The sequence below is a fragment of the Tursiops truncatus genome, chromosome 17 (genome assembly GCF_011762595.2).
Source record: "Tursiops truncatus isolate mTurTru1 chromosome 17, mTurTru1.mat.Y, whole genome shotgun sequence".
Lineage (NCBI taxonomy): Eukaryota > Metazoa > Chordata > Mammalia > Artiodactyla > Delphinidae > Tursiops > Tursiops truncatus.
Genome location: NC_047050.1, coordinates 12,686,195 through 12,710,156, shown reverse-complemented (window position 1 = coordinate 12,710,156; position 23,962 = coordinate 12,686,195). Strand labels below are relative to the sequence as shown.

The 23,962-nt window shown below is 39.3% G+C and overlaps 1 protein-coding gene across 7 annotated transcripts in view; it reads left to right on the top strand.

The window, feature by feature from the left end:
- The first annotated feature begins 336 nt into the window (after positions 1-336).
- The window catches only part of ARFGEF1 (ARF guanine nucleotide exchange factor 1), a 144,970-nt gene continuing 121,344 nt past the window's right edge, over positions 337-23,962 (top strand). For 2 of the 7 annotated variants that reach the window (XR_012327204.1, XM_019925210.3), the window contains exon 1: positions 357-963. Coding sequence is in view for 6 of the 7 variants with exons in the window: in XM_019925210.3 (XP_019780769.1) it covers positions 840-963 (124 nt within the window). In the remaining variant the exon portion in view is untranslated. Of the gene's footprint in view, positions 964-23,962 lie in introns of all 7 variants that reach the window. The other 5 variants (XM_073794467.1, XM_073794466.1, XM_073794465.1 and 2 more) reach the window with 5 other exon arrangements.

Here is a 23,962-nt window from a genome sequence, read left to right as displayed (position 1 = left end):
TACGGGATCTCCAGAAAGTCGGAGAAGCTGCTGCACCGTAGCCAGGAGTACCGTTCACTCGGTGGGAGTAGCGGCCCCGGGCAAGCTCCAAAGCGCAGCCACCCGGAGGAGCCCAAAGAACCGGGCGCGGCGCCGCAGGACGCCCGCCACGCCCCACGCCGCCCTGCAGGCGAACGCGGGAGGCGACGAGGCCCTACCGGGCCACCGTAGCGCTGCGGCTCGAGCCGCTCCTCCCGCGCCGCCCTCCGCCTCCTGCCTCCCGGCGCCGCGGCAGCTCTGGGCAGCCAACACCGACGCCGCCGCCGCTTCCTCCTCTGCAGCCGTTCGGCCGCTGCGTGACGCGTCGTTTCCTCCCAACATGGCGGCCGGGGCAGGTCGGCGGTGATGGAGGCCAGTCCGCGGCCACGGCGGGTGCTAATCCCCACAGTAGCCAGGGCAGCCCTGCTCTCTCTGGGCCTCTAAGCCGCCGCCTCGTCCCTTGGCCCCCGGGCTGACGGCCACCGGGCTGGGCTCCCTCTCCGCCCCCGGGCCGGAGGGGCGAGTGAGGGGGGTGGCCGGGAAGCGACCCCCGGGCCGGGAGAACCGGAGGTCCCACGGGCGCGGCCCTCCAGGGGCGGCCCCTCGGGGGGCGGCGAAGACCTCTGCGCCCCTCACCCGCACCGGAGCCGGCCCGGCTCGCCCGCTCCTTCCTGATCCAGCGGCTGCCCTCCACGCCTCCTCTCCCCCACCTCCACCCCCTCTCCTTTCTCTCGGTTCTTCCTCCTCCTTCCCCCGCCCCCCCCCCTTCCAGCCGCTGGGAGCCGCGGGTCGGACGAGCCGCCGCCTCCTTCTCTGCGTCCATGTATGAGGGGAAGAAGACGAAGAACATGTTTCTGACCCGGGCCCTGGAGAAGATTTTGGCCGACAAGGAAGTGAAGAAGGCGCATCACTCCCAGCTGCGCAAAGCGTGCGAGGTGGCGTTAGGTGAGCAGGGAGGGGGCCCGAGGGATGGGGGAGGGTACCGCGGGGTGGGGGGTGGGGGTCGCCGGGCGCTCGCCCTGGGCCGGCGCCGCTGACCTCGGGGAGCCCTGGCGAAGCTCTGGGCTGCCTGGCTGGAGTTGACAGTAACTCGGCTAGATGTGGGGCAGAGGCAGGGTGGAGGAGGAAGGGCAGCTCGCTGGGCTCAGGGAACGCGGCAGGGCTGGGGGTCGGCTTGAGAACATGGGAAGATTTTGTTGGTGGAGCGTGCGGTGCGGACAGGATATCACCCTTTGTGATGAAGCAGAAGGAGTTGTCGTTTATTCGCTTGGAAAATTGAGGTGGAGCTGATTTGTCGAGATTGGGCGTGGGAAGGGTTCCGTATCGTAATTTCAATAACTTTTCGTTTGGCGTGGTACTTTGGAAAGAAAGGCTGAAGTTGTTCCCTTGTTGACAGTCTTGAGAAGGGGTTTGCGGGAGGTGCCGCCTGTTCTGACATTTCTCCGCTTCTGCCACGGGAAAAACAGCGAGTAATGTTGTATCCGACTGGGCTGACCTGGAAGAACAAGACCTAAGGTTAAGGGGAGGGGGTGATGAGATACAAGCGGGGAAGGAAAGGACCTTTAGATACGTTGGCTTTAGTGACAAGGAAGGGAGGGTTTGAAACGGGGAGAATGAAGACAATGACACCCACCAGCCACATGTCTGGCCCGTGGCAGCTGCTCTCAAGCTTGAGTTGTGATTTATAGTTCAGACGAAAGAGATCTAGTGTCATGAAGCCCCTAGCAGGGTAAATCCAGACAATACCTACGGCGAGGACAGGCAGATGAAGAATTGTTAAAGGGGGACCACTGATGGATCTGTTGCATCCATCAAGGACGAAATCGTTTTAAGGAGAGACCAGGACGTTAAACACAAAGATGAATTCCTAATGCTTGCGCTTCATTTTGTAGCACTGGAAATAGATTACATCAAATTGACTTGAGAAAACGAAGCTTGTTAAGTGGGCTTTGGAAAACATTCTTGAAGGGGAAGAAAATCCAGAATAACTTGGATGTATGCTAAAGTAAAGGGTCAAGACAGCTTTAAAGGAACTTTGCCTTTTGATTTTTAAAATAAATAGAAGACTTTATAACTTGCTATAATAAGTTATACTGTTTTTTTCCTTTTTTGGATCTATTGAAGAAATTATATAAAAATTTTTTTGAATTTTATGTATAATGAGTTTAAGTTTAGTTTTTTTATCCTTCATTGATCACAAGTTCACCTTTTGTTATTCTTGAAGCTAGCGAAAGACTGTTTCAGGTGTATGAGAGGATGTTGTACAGAAGTAAAAATTGAATTATATTTGGGTCCTGAAAGGAATAATTATTAACTTGGGGCAGGATGAGGGAAGGAGTGATTTTTGGAATTTTTAAAACAATTGTTATGTGTAGGTTTATGAATAACTTGCTGGTTAAAGAACTTAAGAGTTCAAACAAAAGTTTTAGTTTTTGAGACCAGATTTTCTGTATTAAAATATACTTTTAATATACTAATGATAAGTATTAGACTGAGGAAATGGAGTGTGGTGTGTGTGTGTCTTATCTATCTATGTGTGTATATATATATATATATATAAATTTTTTTTTTCCTCTCTCCAAAATGCTAATGTAAGTATTTTTAAATGGAGAGATCACTGGAATGAGAATCTGGGATCCTGGGTTTAAATCACAGTTCTGTTACATTGCAGTATAGTCAAGTCCCTGGGCCTTAGTTTCCTTCTCTGTAAAATTAGGATGTTGAACTTTGATTGTAAGGTTACGTCGCCTCTAATGTGCCATGAATGTGAGCACACCATTCTCTTAAGTTGTGCATTGAGAGCATTCCTGCCACTCTTGATTGGCATCTTGAGAGGGCTTAGCTTGATCCTTGCTGTTTCTAGACATAGGGACTACTTGGTAGTGTGTGTGCCAACTGTACCAAGATTGTCTGTTTTAGATTTTGCCACTCTTTACTTTTTTGCCCCTTCCATATAGTTAGCAGAAGCTTATTATGAGGAATGTGTCTATCCAGGCAGGGACAAGGCACCAGAGTACTTTCTTTACTTGAGATGTTTAGGGCTTTTTCCCCACATTTCATAGTTACATTTAGTCTCCTACAAAATCTCATTGAGCAATCTCATGGTAGTTAATCCCTGATGACCTTTGTTTCTTCCCTTCTAGTCATACATCTACATTATCACCCAAACATAATTTCATAGGGATAACCCTTTTCATCTTTGCAGAAAGTATAATGTCTTGTAGTAGATGGTATCCCCAAATGTATCCCTGGAAACTATTATAGACCTCCCTTTTCCTCTTCACTGTTGAGACCTGGGCCAAGCCCACTTTGTTCTCTTGATAATCTATATGGCTGTCAAGCTGGATGGGAAAGTAAACTGGAATGGCCTGGTTAGGTCATCCCTGATCTCTAGCTTATGAGTGGGAAGGAGTTGGCTGGAAGTGGTAGAGAGGTGGGTGTTGTTATAACCCTTCTAAATACACTTTGTAAATGACCCTTCTAAATATACCTGTCTGCATTTATTCCCTGCACCTCCTCCCTGCATTTTTATTGAGCACCTGCAATGTGGCTGAAGGGAGATAGAGGGTAAACAAGAAAATATATAGTATTTTTATATCCAGACTTTTAATCCTTTTGTGTTTTAAAAATCATTTTCTGGGTGTGTGAGTAGATTTCAGACCACTGGTATTCAAAATTAATTCAGTTACCCTTTAACAAAATGGCCTATTATAAATCAGTTTTCTGTAAATTATACTCATGAAATTACAGTTCATCTCATATTCTTAAGAAAACTATTTTTTTTGTTAAAGTATAGCTCTTAGGAAACCTTATCTAGATTAGGGGGGATTTTACTTTATTAAAACGAAGCCCAATTTCAAAAGCACCACATAAAGGAACTCTGTTTTTCACAAAAAGAAAAATAATGAAACCTTAAAAGGAGATTATTGAAAACTTTTGTTAAATTATCATACATTTCAGACTTTATTTTGAAGTAAAGAATGGTTTAAAAAAAAAAAAAAGAAAGAAAAGAAAACCCCTCACACCTATATTGTTCAATCATTGTGAAGTCCACAGGCCCAGGAACAGCTCCAGGTTGCCCTCTCTTGGTATCTGCCCCACTACAGCTCTCTGCAGCAACCACTGAACTCTGCAGAGTGAGGGCCTCTAGGCTGCCCTAGCTTAGCTTGATCCATTCCTGCTGTCTAGAATCCTGAATTAAAAATAGTCCGGCCATCTGCTGGCAGATGAGACAACAGCTGAGCTATTTTTAGTTTTAAAGAATTTAGGATTGTTGAGGGATTGGGCTTGAAGGTAGCATTGTTTGTCTCACGGGGAGGGGAGGGTGCAGTTGGGCCATATTCCAATCAGGCCTCTTAAGTTTCAAGAGTTTCTTTGATGTTAGGGCTATGACTAGTTCAACTTTTGCTTCTAACATCAGATATCTATGAAGATATCCCGCAGATGTTAGGATGAATGAGTTCAAGGTTGGAAACTGGCACTGATAGAGAATAGGAGTGAAAGGGGTGACCAGAAGAAGGTTTTAGAGGCAAGGGAGGCATGTAGAGGCAGAGATAAGGGTGGGTTCCCTGCAGAGATATGGGAGAATGATTGAGAAAAAGAGGAATTGTTAGGGAAGTAATTTTTGCATCAGACAGGGTGTGAATTTGTGTTCATCATGTTCTAAAGTGATTCTACTGTTTTACTTTTTTTATATAAGTCTGTTATCTATACTTAGTCTCCTCCAGAAATGTAAATAAAATATTTAGGCTAAAAACTTAACGGAACTTGCTTCCTTCTGCTCCTCCAATCTCACCCTTGTTTTGGTTACTGGTGTTATAAAAAGATTGTATGAGTGGAGGAGAAATTATTTGAGTGCTTTATTTGACCCCAGTTTTATGCTCCTTCTGGTAATATTACTAATTTTTGTCACTCTTGACCATTTACCAGAAAGAAAAAAAAAGACTCTCAAATAATGCCCTGCCAACAATTAATTATTTTAATTATAATTTAAAACCATTAACAAGTTTCTTTTTAAACCTTCCTTGATATCTAAAGTAAAAGGTGTTTTCAGTAAGTCAGGCTGCTGGAATTTTTGAGATAGCTAGGAAAGAAGGGTGTAATGAATGAAATGACTGAAAGATTCTGTTAGGTTTGAGTTAAAAAAATAAGTTTGGGTATACTCTTTTCCATTGTGGAGATTTATACTGTACATTACCATAATTAAGATTCTGAAGAGTGTTCTGTGAAAAAGAAAGTGCTCAGTTTTGCTTAACGAAGTTTTTCCTAAATTATTTGACCCTTTTCAGTGTCTGTTAACACCTAGGAAACATTGTTCCTTGGAATTTACTTTGGGATACTGTTCAAAGAAAAGACAGACAAAGCAGATACAGTAGCCCTAACTACTGATGAAACCATTCTTGAGAAGAGTCATTGTGTTTTTGGAAAGCAAGAGCCCTGTTGACAGTGTGGGAAAGAGAAAGTCAGAAATGAGGTGTAGTTGGACAGAGTGGTATCAAGCTCAGAGGACTGCTCTCTCGCTCTTGCTTTCCCATCCCGTCTAATGGCAGGCAACCGCTTGTCTCTCCTGATGGTGTTTAAGTTTAGAGAAACTTCTGTTGGTAATTGTTTTGTGAATGGGAAGTAATTGGGGGGATTATTTGTCATAGTATTCCTCACAAAATGGAGGAGGGTATATCTGAAAAAGGAAAATACATGAACAAATTATTGTTGCCTTTCAAAATTAGGTATATTCTTCATTCAGATACTTGTTGAACCAGTATGTGCCAGTTACTGTTTCAGCACTGGGCATGCAACAGTGAGACAAATATGCTTTCATGGAACTTATTTTCTAGTTTGTTGAGGCTGACAATAAAAAGCAAACTAATATACTGTCAGATTGTTATTATCTGAAGAAATAGTTCAGAAGCGTAAAGGGAGAATGACCAGGAGTGCAACTTTAGGTAGGATTGTCAGGAAAGGCCTTTCCATGATGTGACATTTCAGCAGAGAAGTGACAAAAGAGAGAGATTCAGCCTTTCAAAAACTTGGATGAAACAAATGGAACAGCAGGACAAGTGTGTGCTTGGTACCTTCCAGGACGAAAAGGAAGCTTGTGTGACTGGGGGAGAGTGATAAGCAGGGGGTAGGAGAAGAGGACAACTTTGGATTTTATTGCATCTGGAAGTCACTGGAGAGTTTTACAGGAGGTGGTGACAAAGCAGATTTACATTTTAAAAGGCTCACTTTGGCCAGAGATGTTGGTGATTTAGAGTTTGCTGGTGGTGGTGGAGGGAATGATGATTAGTTGCATTTGGAATATACTTTAAAGGAGTCGACAGGATTTGCTGATTGGTTGGTTGCATGACAACAATCATAGCCAGAGCTACAGAGTTGTTGGAGAAGGCATCCACCATGATGGGGAACACCAGGAGAGAAACAGCCTTTGGGAAAGAACTTTATACAGTAAAACATTTTCATTCAACCCTTTATATGTATTTTAGAATTTTTTTACTGATAGAATTTCCTGCTGATGTAATAGGGTATTTTCAGAGAAAAGGACACAGTTTAAATGATAGGACACATTCTACTGAGAAGGCACAAAACAATTTCAAATTTGAGTTGTCAGTTTTTTTTTCAGTGAGGTTTTTTTCCCTGAGAATGAGCCTTTCACATAGTTTCAATTACAGTAAACAATTGATCTGGTCCGTTACTGGGATAGGATCTTTGCAAATATTATTAATTAAGGATCTCGAGATGGAATCATCTTGGATTTAAAGGTAGGTCCTAAATCCAGTGACTGGTGTGTTATATGTAGAGAAAGGGACACAGAGACACACAAAGAAAGAAAGCCAGGTGAAAATGGAGGCAGGCAGAAACTGGAGTTATGTTGCCATAAGCCAAGAAACACCAGGTGTCACCAGAACCTAGGACAGGGCAAGGAAGGAGTCTTCCCTGGAGCCTTCAGTGGTAGTATGGCTCTAACACCTTGAATCCAGACTTCCGGCCTCCAGATCTGTGAGAGACTGAATTTCTAATGTTTTAAACCACCATGTTTGTGGTAGTTTTTTTTTTTTGCGGTACGCGGGCCTCACACTGTTGTGGCCTCTCCCGTTGCAGAGCACAGGCTCTGGATGCGCAGGCTCAGCGACCATGGCTCACAGGCCCAGCCGCTCCGCGGCATGTGGAACCTTCCCGGACCGGGGCACAAACCCGTGTCCCCTGCGTCGGCAGGCGGACTCTCAACCACTGCGCCACCAGGGAAGCCCCTGTGGTAGTTTTTTGAAGCAGCCCTAGGAAACTAGTAACAGTTCCCTTCATCTTAACTTTTCAGACCCAGTTTGATATATCTGAGCTTCCATTGTTAGAGCACAGCATCATATACTTGAACAGTGGGGGTTGTGGGGCACCCACCCTCCCAGCAGCTGAAAATCCAAGCATTAACTTTACAGCCAGCCCCCATCATCAGTGGTTCTGCACCCTTGGATTCAGCCAGTCCTGGATCATGTAGTACCGTAGCATTTATTAAAGAAAATCTGCATGTAAGTGGACCCCTGCAGTTCAAACCCATGTTGTTCAAGTGTCAACTATACATGTTTAAACAGTCAAATACTGTCTTTGGCTGGTCTCTGTTTCATAAATATAGAAAGAAGTTATTCTGAGGCTTTAGTGTTCATGAATCTTGAGAAATCTCTTCTGGGGCCCAAGTATGTAAAAGGTTTGTGTTCCACTTTTGATATTTTTGTCTTGCTTAGATTAAGACTTGATAAACCTGAGTCTAAGAGCCTATGTTATCTTCTCATTCAGGCAAAGTTGTGAAAAACAATTTTTAAGTTTTTCATATCATAGTATTACCTCTGGAATTATATTTAGAAAACTCCATGTGGGACAGTTCATTTTTCTCTCTCAAATTGAATCCAACAAGGTATACGGTGAGAATTTACTAATCAGCTGTTTAATAACCCTCATCTTTGTATACCTTGCTGAGAAATTAATAAATATATAAGCAAACAAAGTAGATATCATGAAAACCAAGCACTATGTATTTAGAGGAGAGTCCTTGTGCCTTGACTCAGTTTAATTTTAATTACACATAAGTCCAATAAATTTGGCAGTTTATTTTTTACTTTTTTAAATAAACAAATCCTTTTCTTCAGACCATTTTCAAAAGTAAAACTAGGGAGAAAAATCACCCATGACAATGGAGATAACCAGTGTACCTTTGTAAAAAAAATTTATTGAAATTATAGTTTACAGTCTATAAAATATGCCCATTTGAAATGTAGTAATTTTTACTGAGTTTCACTGAGTTGTGCAGCCATCACCATAATCCAGTTTTAGAACATTTCCATCACCCCAGTAAGAGCCCTAGTGCCCATTTACAATTAACCCCTGTTGCCGTACCCAGCTCCAGGCATCCACTAATCTTCTTTCTGTGACTTTATTTGCCTTTTCTGGACATTTCATATAACTATACGTCATACAGGTGTGGTCTATTGTGTCTGACTTCACTCAGCATAATGTTTTTAGAGGTTCATTCATGTTGTAGCATGTACCAATATTTCATTTCTTTTTATTGCTGAATAGTATTCCATAATGTGGATTTGCCATATTTTGCTTATTCACAGTTGATGGGCATTTGGGTTGAATGAACAGTGCTGCTATGAATATTTGTGTATAAGTCTTCATGTGGGCCTAATTTTTTATTATGGAAACCTAGGAGTGGAATTCCTGGGTCATATGATAACTTTTTGTTTAACTTTTTAAGAAACTAAGTTGTTTTCCAAAGTGGCGGCACCATTTGGGTTTCTCATACATCCTTGCCAGTCAGCATTTGTTATTGTCTGTGTTTTTGGTTTTAGCCATCGTAGTTAATAGGAAGTGTTATTTCATTGAAACACTGTTAGCTTTTTGAAGCCTTTTTTCCAGACTTTATTCTATACACATACACACGAACAGATGTATTATTCCAAAAATTGAGCTGTTTAATTTCTGAGGCAATAATAGGAGGAAAAGGAAAAACTAACATTTATTGAATGTTTACTGTATTCGAAGTTCCTTGCCAATTAAATACTTCATTGGCTATACCCCAGTTGGTTGTGAAAACAACCCTATGTGCTTAGGTGCTATTATTCTCTGCATTTTGCAAATGAAGAAACTGAGGTTTAGAGCTGTGTTTCGCAGCGTTGGAATATGCCTTTTGGCTTAATTTGGCTGTCCTGAACTGCACCCTTAATCACAAAACTGTTTACAAGTAACAAATTACAAAACAGGAAACGAGGGCGTCCATAGAAAGAAAGGTACTGCTAAGGAAAGGCAAAGGGCAAAATACATAATAGACAAAGAAACAGTCAACCAACAGCAATATATGAAAATATTGCTTTGTACACTTCTGTGACTCTTGAGGGTGTTCATGTGCGCTCATAATGGCATCCCTGAGTCCATCATGTGAAAGATCATTTTATTCTGTGTTTTGCCTAAAAAGTCAGGCAGATTCATGTGTATTTTTCTGTGTCTTTCTAAGATTTTTAACAAAATTTTAAACTAAGATTTTTATTTGAGCCATTTGGAAAATTCAACTGTCGTGTGACTCCCAAGGATTCTGGATAGGCTAGCTTTTATTGTACTTGTACTCTTAACCCTTTAAAAATACTCTCGCTTTCTATCTTAGTATTTATAGCATTTCAAATCATTTTAAGAATTGAAATAAAAACCAAATCTTATTAAAATGTCATCTTATGGGAAATTACAAATAAGACTTTACCTAAAAATAACTGGTGGTATATCTCAGTGGCTTCTTTTATAAGTATATAAATGTAATTATTGTGTAATTGTCATAATTTTCAGTTGTGTGGTCTCATTACTGTGTCATATGCATTTTTTATATGTTGTATCTATGTACCTTCCTATCTAGCATTTTAATAAGGTGTCATTTGTTTAAATGTTTTTGAGTTTAGGAGCATTTACATTTAAATTTTGCTGCACAGATTTTTCTTTTATTAATTCCTGCAAAATTCATTGAGTGTTACGTATGCAGAATTATTTAAACCTTAAGATGGAGCTTACTGGGTTAGAGTGTGCTCATTTACGGTTCTCATTCCTTAGGCAAAATGGCCATAAATACACCTGTGCTGGGTGCACGTGTACAGCACAGTATGAGGAAAATAAGCATATTCACTCTCTTTTGATTATTGGTTTTGATCCCTTTTTAATGTAACCATTCTTTTTCATCGTTCCTTTGCACTTTTTTTTCTTTCCTGTTCTGAAAGTAGCAATCAAATACATAAAAACTACCCTTTATAGTTACGATAGATATACTTTTGTTTTCTGTAAATCTTATTGATTTTTTCATACTTTTTTTCCTTCAGATTTATTAGGGTATAATGTGTTATGTATTTAATAAGTTCACTTTCTCTCAGAATTGGTAGTCAGGTGTTGAAAAGCAATTAAGTAAGTTAAAAATGCGTTTTATCACATCTTATTTCATCAGTCCGTCTGTTTATTGCTTTAACATTGTATCAGATAGGATTGCCTAGTGCTCATTGCCTCTTACATATTTTTTTGTAATGTTGCTTGATTCTTTTTCCAAATAATTTTAGGATTTTCTTTTATGTTCTCTAATGCTTTCTTTTATATTCTCTTAGCAACTTATTCACATAATACTTAATCGGCATTTCTTACCTTATATTCTTATATATCAGATACAAAGTGGTGTAGTTGGGAATAAGTTGATTATTTTGTTAAATCAATTTTGCTGAGTTAATTCTTACGTGATAATTGAGAATGTGTTTAATGCAGTGATAATCAAAAGCTTATGTGCAATTTCTAATGTACTTGTATCTTTAGAAATGAAAATGGAACACATGCATCTTATAGTAATAGTGAAGAATAGGAATAAGGTTTAGTATGTTTGATACCAGTTAATAATTAAGTTAACAATTGTTAATAATTTTAGCTTTTAAAGTATATACCAGTTCCGAAATGGGTATTTTATAATGATTGGAGAACAGAAGTTTATAGTGAATACTAACTGTGTCTACAGATATTTTGCCAGAAGAGACATGGACAGAAATTAAACGTATCAATACATTATCAAAACGTACTTTTTTCCTAAATGCGGTGATGAATCCATGTGTTTGAACATATGAAGTGAAAGTATTTTATTCTCTCTGTTCCCACACCCAACCCTCATTTTTATGGCTATTGGAAAAGACTTGAATGGCTAATTAGAAGGAAAGGTGCTTTTGTTAGTAATATGTAGCATATGCTTCCTTAAAAAGTCAACGAATATGCCAAATTGTACTGTATCAAGCTTTTTTATGTGGTTATATCTTCTTGAGTTGTTTTCCTTTTGAAACAGTTAAAACAAAGATTGTTTCAGTTCTTTAATTTTCTTTTACATTTCAAAAAGCACACTTGATTAGGTGATCAATATGCCCCAATCTGCTTCCCTATAAAAAAGTTGGGCATTCAAATCATAACCATTGTAATTCTTTTTGTTTGGTTGGTTTTTCTTGTTTTGAATGAAAAATGTACTTTTTTCTGTTTTATTACTAAATTAAAATTATATTTATGATACTGAACAGTTTTAGATTTTATGTCAAATTGAATATCTCTTGATTTTTTTTTTTAATACTCCCCCAAATGGTTTCTACTGATTTGGTCTTATTGAAGTTTCCTATTTTTGACATTTCTTAAGGTTATATAATTCATTAATAACAAACAAGGAGCTTTGTTTGATTTTGCCATTTATGCATGCCTACTGCTATTCTGTGTAATAAAAATATCTATCTCTCACTAGTTTGCTTGACTAAAACTTCTTAATGTAAAGATTTTAGTGATTCAGTAAATTAATGTCCCCAAATATGTTGTCTCGGATAGTCACTGTTAATAATTTGGCTTTCAGAAAATGGGTAAGCAAATGAAACTCTTTTGAGTTTGAACATTAAATGTCAAGAAATGTTTGCTTTTCCTCAGTTTTTCCATTTTTAAAAAGTTTTAATTTTTATCCTGAATTTTTCCTTTAAAAAATTATCAGAATATTTCAGTTCCCTTTTTCTTGGGAACCATTCCTTTTTGTTCATTTCCTAACCCTACCTAATTCTCCTTATCTCCCTTCCTTTCTCCTTTTCAAACCCTCAGAATCTTTGTCAGCATTGATGTATGAAAACATTCTTGATTCATAAAGAAATATTTTAAAGGAATGGAGATGATTTTAAAATAATCAGTGGGTAACCTGACATCTGGTTAACAACCCTTGATGTGATCTCCCAAATGACCACTAACTTGCAGAAATGGAGGAAAATATACTATGTTGTGGAAAATCATAATGATGACAGTCTGTCACTATACCCAGGAGGAAAGAGCAAAGCTAAAAGAATGAGAGAAAAGAGGCAGATATGGAGGTCAAAAAACAAAACTATTCCACATGGATAATTCTTTTTCCTAAACATAAAACAAGAAAATTAAAAATTGTGAACAAAGCAATAATCAAAGACATACTGAAGAAAACTTCTGCACTGAAAAACACCTGTGTATGAAAACTGCTATATTCCAGGAAGAAAAAAAACCTCAATGTGTAAAGAGACTCATACAAGTCTCAGTTTAGCAATATTATTTTAAATTAAAGATTTTTAAAAATGCTGTGATTTTCTAGGCAGAGAAAATAAGCTTCCAAAGAAGGAATTGTAAGTGTTTGTTAAGATTGCAAGTTCAGCCTAGGTAAACCTAAGTAATAGGAATTTGCTGAAAATCATAGAACAGCAACTCAGCTAGTAAACTCAGACATACTGTTTTACATGTTTGTTTTTATAAAATCTGTGTCTTACTCCACCTTTCTTTCCATTTTATAAATTTATTTTTTATTTTTGGCTGTGTTGGGTCTTCGTTGCTGCGCATGGGATTTCGCTAGTTGCAACGAGCGGGGACTACTCTTTGTTGCAGTGTGCGGGCTTCTCATTGCGGTGGCTTCTCTTTGTTGCAGAGCACAGGCTCTAAGCGCATCGGCTTCAGTAGTTGTGGCTCGCAGGCTCTAGAGCACAGGCTCAGTAGTTTTGGCACACGGAATTAGTTACTCCACAGCATGTGAGATCTTCCCGGACCAGGGATCGAACCCGCGTTCCCTGCAGTGTCAGGCAGATTTTTAACCACTGCACCACCAGGAAAGTCCCTCTTTCTTTTTTTTTTCCTCTCCTTCCTGTCTCCTTCATCTATCCACTCCTTTCTCTCATTCCCTTTATCTCAAATTCTACTTGTAAAAAATTGTTAGAAAATAACGATATATGTTGAGGATAGATGTACAAATTTATTCATCATTGTGCTTTCTTTAAAAAACCATTTTATTGGCATATAGTGTATGGTACAATGTTGTGTTGGTTTCTGCTGTACAGCAAAATAAATCAGTTATACGTATACATATATCACACTTTTTTTAAAAAAATTCTTTTGCCGTATAGGTCATTACAGAGTATTGAGTAGAGTCCCCGTCCTAATACAGTAGGTCCTTATTTGTTGTTTTATATATAGTAGTGTGTATATGTCAATCCCAATCTCCCAATTTATCCCTCCCCCGGTAATCATAAGCTTGTTTTTTACATCTGTGACTCTTATTTCTGTTCTGTAAATTAGTTCATATGTACCATTTTTTTAGATTGCACATATAAGTGATATCATATATTTGTCTTTCTCTGACTTACTCAGCATGACAATCTCTAGGTCCATCCATGTCGCTGCAAATGGCATCATTTCGTTCTTTTTTATGGATGATATTCCATTGCATATATGTACGACATCTTTATCGGTTCAGCCATTGATGGACATTTAGGTTGCTTCCATGTCCTGACTTTTGTAAATAGTACTGCAATGATTGTTGGGGTGCATGTATCTTTTCAAATTATGGTTTTCTCTAGATATATGCCCAGGAGTGGGATTGCTGGATCATATGGTAGCTATATTTTTAGTTTCTTAAGGGACCTCCATACTGTTCTCTATAGTGGCTGTACAAATTTACATTCCCACCAACTATGTAGGAGGGTTTCTTTTTCTCCACACCCTCTCCGGCATTTATTGTTTGTAGAATTTTTTTTTTTTTTGCGTTACGTGGGCCTCTCACTGTTGTGGCCTCTCCCGTTGCGGAGCACAGGCTCCGGACGTGCAGGCTCAGCAGCCATGGCTCACGGGCCCAGCCGCTCCGCGGCATGTGGGATCCTCCCAGACCGGGGCATGAACCCGTGTCCCCCGCATCGGCAGGCGGACTCTCAACCACTGCGCCACCAGGGAAGCCCTGTTTGTAGAATTTTGATGATGGTCATTCTGACTGGTGTGAGGTGATACCTCATAGTAGTTTTTTTTTTCCTTACATCTTTATTGGAGTATAATTGGTTTACAATGTTGTGTTAGTTTCAGCTGTATAACAAAGTGAATCATCTATACATACACATATATCCCCATATCCCCTCCATCTTATGTCTCCCTGCCACCCTCCCTATCCCACCCCTCTAGGTGGTCACAAAGCACGGAGCTGATCTCCCTGTGCTATGCAGCTGCTTCCCACCAGCCGTCCATTCTACATTTGGTAGTGTGTATATGTCCATGCCACTCTCTCACTTCGTCCCAGCTTACCCTTCCCCCTCCCCCTGTCCTCAAGTCCATTCTCTATGTCTGCGTCTTTATTCCTGTCCTGCCCCTAGGTTCTTCAGAACCTTTTTTTCCCTAGATTCTATATATATGTGTTAGCATACGGTATTTGTTTTGCTCTTTCTGACTTACTTCACTCTGTATGACAGACTCTAAGTCCATCCACCTCATTACAAATAACTCAATTTCATTTCTTTTTATGGCTGAGTAATATTCCATAGTATATATGTGCCACATCTTCTTTATCCATTCATCTGTCGATGGACACTTAGGTTGCTTCCGTGTCCTGGCTATTGTAAATAGAGCTGTAATGAACATTGTGGTACATGACTCTTTGAATTATGGTTTTCTCAGGGTATATGCCCAGTAATGGGATTGCTGGGTTGTATGGTAGTTCTAGTTTTAGATTTTAAGGACCCTCCATACTGTTCTCCACAGTGGCTGTAGCAATTTACATTCCCACCAACAGTGCAAGAGGGTTCCCTTTTCTCCACACCCTCTCCAGCATTTATTGTTTGTAGATTTTTTCATGATGGCCGTTCTGACCCGTATGAGGTGATACCTCATTGTAGTTTTGATTCCCATTTCTCTAAGGATTAGTGGTGCTGAGCATCCTTTCATGTGCTTTTTGGCCATCTGTATGTCTTCTTTGGAGAAATGTCTGTTTGGTCTTCTGCCCATTTTTGGATTGGGTTGTTTGTTTTTTTGATATGGAGCTGCATGAGCTTTTTGCATATTTTGGAGATTAATGCCTTGTCGGTCACATCATTTGCAAATATATTCTCCCGTTCTGTGGGTTGTCTTTTAATTTTGTTTATGGTCGCTTTTGCTATGCAAAAGCTTTTAAGTTTAATTAGGTCCCATTTGTTTATTTTTGTTTTTATTTTCATTACTCCAGGAGGTAGATCAAAAAAGATCTTGCTGTGATTTATGTCAAAGAGTGTTCTGCCTATGTTTTCCTCTAAAGAGTTTTATAGTATCCAGCTTTACATTTAGGTCTTTAATCCATTTTGAGCTTATTTTTGTGTATGGTGTTAGGGAGTGTTCTAATTTCATTCTTTTACATGTATCTGTCCAGTTTTTCCAGCACCACTTATTGAAGAGACTGTCTTTTCTCCATCACATATTCTTGCCTTGTTTGTCATGGATTAATTGACCACAGGTGTGTGGGTTCATTTCTGGACTCTGTATTCTGTTCCATTGATCTGTGTGTCTGTTTTTGTGCCAGTACCATACTGTTTTGATTACTGTAGCTTGGTAGTATAATCTGAAGTCAGGGAGCCTGATTCCTCCAGCTCTGTTTTTATTTCTCAAGATTGCTTTGGCTATTCAGGGTCTTTTGTGTTTCCGTACAAATTGTAAAATTTTTTGTTCTAATTCTGTGAAAAATGCCATTGGTAATTTGATAGGGATTGCATTGAATCTGTAGATTGCTTTAGGTGGTGTAGTTACTTTCACAGTATTGATTCTTCCAGTCCAGGAACATGGTATGTCTCTCTATCTGTTTGTGTCATCTTTGATATCTTTAATCAGTATCTTACAGTTTCTCACATACAGCTTTTTTGCCTCCTTAGGTACGTTTATTCCTAGGTATTTCATTCTTTTTGATTTGATGGTAAATGAGATTGTTGCCTTAATTTCTCTTTCAGATTTTTTGTTGTTTGTGTATAGGAATACAAGAGATTTTTGTGTATTAATTTTGTATCCTGCAACTTTACCAAATTGATTGATGAGCTCTAGTAGTTTTCTGGTAGCATCTTTAGGATTTTCTATGTATAGTATCATGTCATCTGCAAACAGTGACCGTTTACTTCTTTTCCAATTTGGATTCCCTTTATTTCTTTTTCTTCTGTGATTGCCATGGCTAGGACTTCCAAAACTATGTTGAATAAAAGTGGCTAGAGTGGACATCCTTGTCTGTTTCTGATCTTAGAGGAAATGCTTTCAGTTTTTCACTGTTTTGAATGATGTTTGCTGTGGGTTTGTCATACGTGGCCTTTATTATGTTGAGGTAGGTTCTCTCTATGCCCCCTTTTTGGAGATTTTTTTTTTTTTTTTATCATAAGTGGGTGTTGAATTTTGTCAGAAGCTTTTCCTGCATCTGTTGAGATGAACATATGGTTTTTATTCTTCCCTTTGTTAATGTAGTGTATCACATTGATTGATTTGCATATATTGAGGAATTCTTGCATCCCTGAGGTAAATCCCATTTGATCATGGTGTGTGATCCTTTTGATGTGTTGTTGGATTCTGTTTGCTAGTATTTTGTTGAGGATTTTTGTGTCTATGTTCATCAGTGATATTGGCCTGTAATTTTCTTTTTTTGTGATATCTTTGTCTGGTTTTGGTATCAGGGTGATGGTGGCCTCGTAGAATGTGCTTGGGAGAGTTCCTTCCTCCGCAGTTTTTTGGAAGAGTTTCAGAAGGATAGGGGTTAACTCTTCTCTAAATGTTTGGTAGAATTCACCTGTGAAGTCATCTGGTCCTGGACTTCAGTTTGTTGAAAGATTTTTTTTTTTTTTTTTTTTTTTTTTTTGCAGTACGCGGGCCTCTCACTGTTGTGGCCTCTCCCGTTGCGGAGCACAGGCTCTGGACACGCAGGCCCAGCGGCCATGGCCCACGGGCCCAGCCGCTCCGCGGCACGTGGGATCCTCCCGGACCGGGGCACGAACCCATGTCCCCTGCATCGGCAGGCGGACTCCCAACCACTGCGCCACCAGGGAAGCCCTGTTGAAAGATTTTTAATCAGTTTCAATTTCATTACTTGTGATTGGTCTGTTCATATTTTCTATTTCTTCCTGGTTCAGTCTTGGAAAATTGTACCTTTGTAAGAATTTGTCCATTTCTTCCAGGTTGTCCGTTTTATTGGCGTTTAATTGCTTGTAGTAGTCTGTTACGATCCTTTGTATTTATGTGGTGTCCGTTGTAACTTCTCCTTTTCCATTTCTAATTTTATTGATTTGAGTCCTCTCCCTTTTTTTCTTGATGAGTCTGGCTAAAGGTTTTTCAATTTTGTTTATCTTCTCAAAGAACCAGCTTTTAGTTTCATTGATCTTTGCTGTGGTTTTCTTCATCTCTGTTTCTACTCTGATCTTTATGATTTCTTTCCTTCTGCTAACTGGGGTTTTTTTGTTCTTCTTTCTCTAACTGCTTTAGGTGTAAGGTTAGGTTGTTTGTTGAGATGTTTCTTGTTTCTTGAGGTAGGATTGTATTGCTATAAACTTCCCTCTTAGAACTGCTTTTGTTGCATCCCATAGATTTTGGATCATTGTGTTTTTGTTGTCATTTGCCTTTAGGTTTTTTTTTTTTTTTTTGCGGTACGCGTGCCTCTCACTGCTGTGGCCTCTCCCGTTGTGGAGCACAGGCTCCGGACGTGCAGGCTCAGTGGCCATGGCTCACAGGCTCAGCCGCTCCGCGGCATGTGGGATCTTCCTGGACTGGGGCACGAACCCGTGTCCCCTGCATCGGCAGGTGGACTCTAAACCACTGCGCCACCAGGAAAGCCCGCCTTTAGGTATTTTTTGATTTCCTCTTCGATTTCTTCAGTGATCCACTGGTTGTTTAGAAACATATTGTTTGGCCCCCATGTGTTTGTGGTTTTTATACAGTGTTTTCCTGTAATTGATTTTTTTTAACTTATTTTTTAAATTTTATTTATTTATTAAATTTATTATTTTTTTTGGCTGCTTTGGGTCTTTGTTGCTGCACGCGGGCTTTCTCTAGTTGTGGCGAGCAGGGGCTACACTTCGTTGCGGTGTGTGGGCATCTCATTGAGGTGGCTTCTCTTATTGTGGAGCATGGGCTCTAGGTGCGTGGGCTTCAGTAGTTGTGGTTCACGGGCTTAGTTGCTCCGTGGCATGTGGGATCTTCCCAGACCAGGGATCAAACACGTGTCCCCTGCATTGGCAGGCAGATTCTTAACCACTGTGCCACCAGGGAAGTCCCCTATAATCGATTTCTAATCTCATAGCGTTGTGGTAGGAAAAGATGCTTTATATGATTTCAGTTTTCTTAAATTTACCGAGACTTCATTTGTCACCCAAGATGTGATCTATCCTGGAGAGTGTTCCATGTGCACTTGAGAAGAAAGTGTATTCTGCTACTTTGAGATGGAATGTCCTATAAATATCAATTAAGTCTATCTGGTCTAATGTGTCATTTAAGGTTTGTGTTTCCGTATTGATTTTCCGTCTGGATGATCTGTTCCTTGCTTTAAGTGTGGTGTTAAAGTCCCCCACTATTATTGTGTTACTGTCAATTTCCCCTTTTATGGCTGTTAGCATTTGCCTTACATAAAGAGGTGCTCTTATGTTGGGTGCATATATTATATTTACAATTGTTAATGTCTTTTTCTTGGATTGAACCTTTGATCGTTATGTAGTGTCCTTCCTTGTCTCTTGTAACAGTCTTTATTTTAAAGTCTCTTTTGTCTGATATGAGTAATGCTACTCCAACTTTCTGTTGATTTCCATTTGTGTGGAATTTTTTTTTTTTTTGCGGTACGCGGGCCTCTCACTGTTGTGGCCTCTCCTGTTGTGGAGCACAGGCTCCGGACATGCAGGCTCAGCGGCCATGGCTCACGGGCCCAGCCGCTCCGCGGCATGTGGGATCTTCCTGGACCGGGGCAAGAACCCGTGTCCCCTGCAACGGCAGGCAGACTCTCAACCACTGTGCCACCAGGGAAGCCCTGCGTGGAATATCTTTTCCATCCCTTCCCTTTCAGTCTGTATGTGTCCCTAGGTCTGAAGTGGGTCTCTTTGTAGACAGCATATTTATGGGTCTTGTTTTTATATCCCTTCAGCCAGTCTGTGTCTCTTGGTTGGAGCATTTAATCCATTTACATTTAAGGTAATTATCGATATGTATGTTCCTATTGCCATTTTCTCAATTGTTTTAGGTTTGTTAACATGTAGGGTTTTTTTCTTCCATTCTCTTTTGTTCTCTTCTCTAGTGGTTTGATGACCATCTTTAGTTTGTGTTTGGGTTGCATTTTCTTGTTTGTGTGTGTATCTGTTGTAGTTTTTTGGTTTGCATTTCTCATGAGGTTTTGATGTAGCAGTCTATATATATACAAGGTTATTCTAAGTTTCTGGTCTCTTAATTTCAAATGCGATTCTCATTTCCTGCATTTGTACTCTCCTCTGCTCACAGTTGCTGTTTTTGCTATCATATTTGTGTGTGGATGATTTTCTACTTTTACTGTATGTTTGCCTTTACCAGTGAGCTTTCCCATTTGTGATTTTGTTGTTTCTAGTTGTAGCCTCTTCTCCCTCCTTCCACCCTGAGAAGTTCCTTTAGCATTTGTTTCAAAGCTTGTTTGGTGGTGCTGAATTTCCCTAGCTTTTACTTGTCTGTAAAGCTTTTGATTTCTCAGTCGACTCTGAATGAGAGCCTTGCTGCATAGAGTATTCTTGGTTGTAGGTTTTCCCCTTTCATCTCTTTAAATGTATCATGCCACTCCTTTCTGGCCTGCAGAGTTTCTGCTGAAATATCAGCTGATAACCTTATGGGGATTCCCTTGTATGTTATTTGTTGTCATTGTGCTCTTTATAATTGCTAAACACTGAGGAATGATGTGCTGGAAATATATTTATTGATACGGGAAGATGAGGGAGTAGAAAAGCAGATTATGTAATAGTATCTTTTTAGAACAAATATATGGTAGTATTTTTTTTAGAACAAATATGTATAGGTATACATAGAAAAAGTGTTGCAAATACAAGGAAATTTCGACAGATGTATTGAGAGATGTATTTCATTGTCTTGTGGTAGAATTACAGTAAAATATAAGGTTGTTAGAAGTGTATGTCGTTGAAGCGTCTAAGGAACTTTTCTGTAATGGAAAAATATTATCTGTTTATTTTCTTCTCCACGCCTGAGGTATTTAAATGTAGAGTAAGAGGCGGGGGGAAAAACCCACAAAGATAAATAGTGGGCTTCATATCGAAGTAGAAAATAAAAACGAAGAAAGAAGATTCCTGACATCTAAGATAAATCACTGAATGACAGTCACATTTATTTACCAGTAAGTCATCTAACTGAACACAGGACAATTTAAATGTGTCTTTGGTATTGCTTAGAGTATAGCTAATTATCAGTTACAAATTGATTGTACTCTGGGCTTCATCACTCATTAGGTTGTGATAACAGGAAAGACATTGTTTTGTTTTCCAGGTAAACTGTCATGTCCTGTTTCATTTTGAGTCCTCAAAATGGAGAGAGAATAACTGGTCTCAACTAGACTTTTGACTAGGAAATACTTGTAATTTATGCCTCTGGTAGTCTATCTAAGTATTAATTAAAATGTCTTTTTGAGAGGACCTTATTGGTTGCTGTATCTTCCAAAACACAAAGAAAGCCTTGGTTTTCAACTCAAATGAACTCAAGTTAAGGGAAGTATATAGGTTTCAGAAGGTCTCATTTCCATGTATGTATCCATTGTGGCCTTGTCAGCACATTTAGAAAAGGTATGAAAAATTGATTCAAGAGTACAGGATTTCTTGCCATCTTTAGAAAGTCCAGTAGTGTTAGCTGGCATAGACTTAGTCTTGCAAATTCTTGGGTCTGCACCTTCTTTGGAGTTGGATACCAAGTTCTTTTCAGTTACAGAGAACCTACCATTTATCAGGTATTTTCCTTCATATTTTGTGTGAGTCACAGAATAATACTGTGAGTCCTAAATGTTATTATCATCCTACTTCATATTGATAAGTGCTTGTGTGCAATTGTTAAGCAAGAATTTTTGCCCATTCCATTATTACTTGATTACAGCTTGGTTAGTCTTGAGTAGATGAACTTCTGTTTTCCTTCCCTTCCTTGCCCATTGGGAAATTTTTTCTTAAAAGTCTTCTCTCATTATCGCAATTCCATATTTATTTGCATTTATAGTTGCTTCTTTTAAAATGCAGATAATCTTTGGGAATATTAAACATATTAGTTATTCATACGTTGGTGCTGTCCTTAGATTTCTGGAGAATGCTTTCTTGCCTTCAATATCTACCTGAGTTTTGTCACACTGAAGGAATGAGGGATTTGACTGAATAATGGGAGAGAATGGATTAATTTTGGAACATAGGACATTACAAGTCAAACAGGACTGGGACAGGCCTGAAAGAATCTCCTTTACATAACCTGAGGGTGGCATGAGGTTGTGGGTAAGAAAGAATAGATAGAAAGGTACAGAATGGGGAGGTGAGATTATAAATTATATAAAATTATATATAAATTATAAAGTACTCTTTATAATTTGATGATAGCTTGTTTTCTGTATTTGCCCATTAATCAGCTATTTTCTGTTAAAAAAAAAACAAATTAGTGGATTTTGTCTCTGTGTGGCTGATGTTCTGTATATTAAATTTTGTTGTTGACTCTGATTTTACCCCAAGGTTAAAAACCAATATAAAGACTTTTTAGCTTTCATTAATAAATATTTATTGAACACCTTCAGTGTGTATTAACAGTATTAGATACTGTGGATGCTAGAGATTATTCATATATTGTGCCTGCCTTCAAGGAGCTTGTAGTCTTCTTGGGGGAGTAGATCGCAATAAATAGATTTTGTAAGTGATAAATAGGTGCTGTGGTAGACATATATGAAATTGGTAGAAACCCAAAGAAAGAATTGATCAGTTCTTTTCAGGAGTGGTGGCTGGGTGGGGAAATTCATCCAGGTACAGCTTTATAGAGAAATCACCTTAGACCTCAGGCTTGGAAAACCACCAGATGACTGTGCTATAGGAGAGAACGTTATAGGTACAATCAGTTGCTTGGGCACAGATGTAGGAGGTGGTATGGCTACACTTAGAGAACTGCAGGAAGTTCATTGACTATACGTTATAGTTTGATAGAGTGGATGAGGAGAGAGGTAAGTCTGGGGAAGACAGCAGGAGCGAGATGATTGAAGAGCTTTTATGCTGTCCTAAGGAATTTAAGACTTTCTCTTATAGAAAGTTGGATGCCAGGCAAAGGAGTGAAATGATGATGTTGTATTTCAGAAAGATCCTTGTTGGCATTATGAAAAATAAATTGCTGGGATTCAGAGCTTTAGGCAGTGAGACCATTGTATTAATATTAATAAACTGTTGCTATAGCTGGGATTTGAAGAGGCAAGGGCTTAAATTTGAGGCCCAATATTGAGAGCTCAGATCTCAGTAAATCAACAGGACTTCCTAACTGTTTAGGTGTGACAAATGAGGGAAAGAAAGGCATTTAGGATGATTCTGAGGTTTCTAATGGGGTTATTTCAGTCTGTTTGATTCATTCACCAAAAATGGCAATATAAGAAAATGAGCACATTTGAGAGGAGTTGAGGAAGAAAATGGATTCAGTTAAGGTTAAAATGATTTTGAGGTGCATATGGAGCATCTAAGTAAAGATGCTTGCTTGACAGTTGTTTATAACTTTGTTTTTGCTTTTTGTTTATGACAAAAGCTTAGAGCTAAGCTGTAAGTAGAAGTTTAGGTGTTATCAGCATGTAGTGAACAACTTAGGTCCTTTTGGAGAAAAGGAGATATATATTAATTTGCCCAGCAAGTTTACTCTCATTTATTGCTTTTTTCAAGAAACGTTTGTTTGTGGAGTACCTGATTGTTCTAGATTTTATGCTAAGCTTGGGAAATAGAAAGATAATAGAGGATGGCCTTTGCTGTTAAGGAGCAAATTGAGGAAGATGGACACACGAAATAATTTTAAAATAACATGGTAAGTGTTGTGATAATGATAACCAGAGGAAGGTGTGGAATAGAGAAGTGTAATTACCTTAGTCTGGGAGTGCAGGGGAAGATTTCTTGGAGATGATAACTTTTTTCTAGAAGAATGAATGGGTATGAGCCAGGAAAGGATGGGTGGGAAGAGAATTCTGGGGAGGGAGGAGCATCATTAGCTAAGGCATGACTAGTGAATAAACATGAAATGTGGGAGGCAGTTAACCAGAAGATTGGCATTTTAAGAGTCTTAAATGTGAGGCAGGAATGGGAGGAGGTGAGGTGCATGGACAGTATTATAGGTGATGGTGAACATGGACAAAGAACTGCTGAAAGATTTTTAGTTGAGAGTGACATAGAACACATGACAGAAGCAGTCTTGAAAGGTATCTGCCAGACAATTGGTGGGTGGCGTAGAATTCCAGGCAGAGGATATATTTTGAGCAAAAGCCTTGAGGTGTGAAATAGCAGATCACTTCAGGGGATTTAGAGTGTTCTTTTATTACTGAAGTGTGGAATGCAAGGGAGGGCATGCAGAGAGATGAGAGCGGTAGACAAGGACCTAATCTTGGAGAGTCTTGTGTGCCATGCTAAAGAGCTTGAACTTCATTCTGATAAAGGTCGCTGTG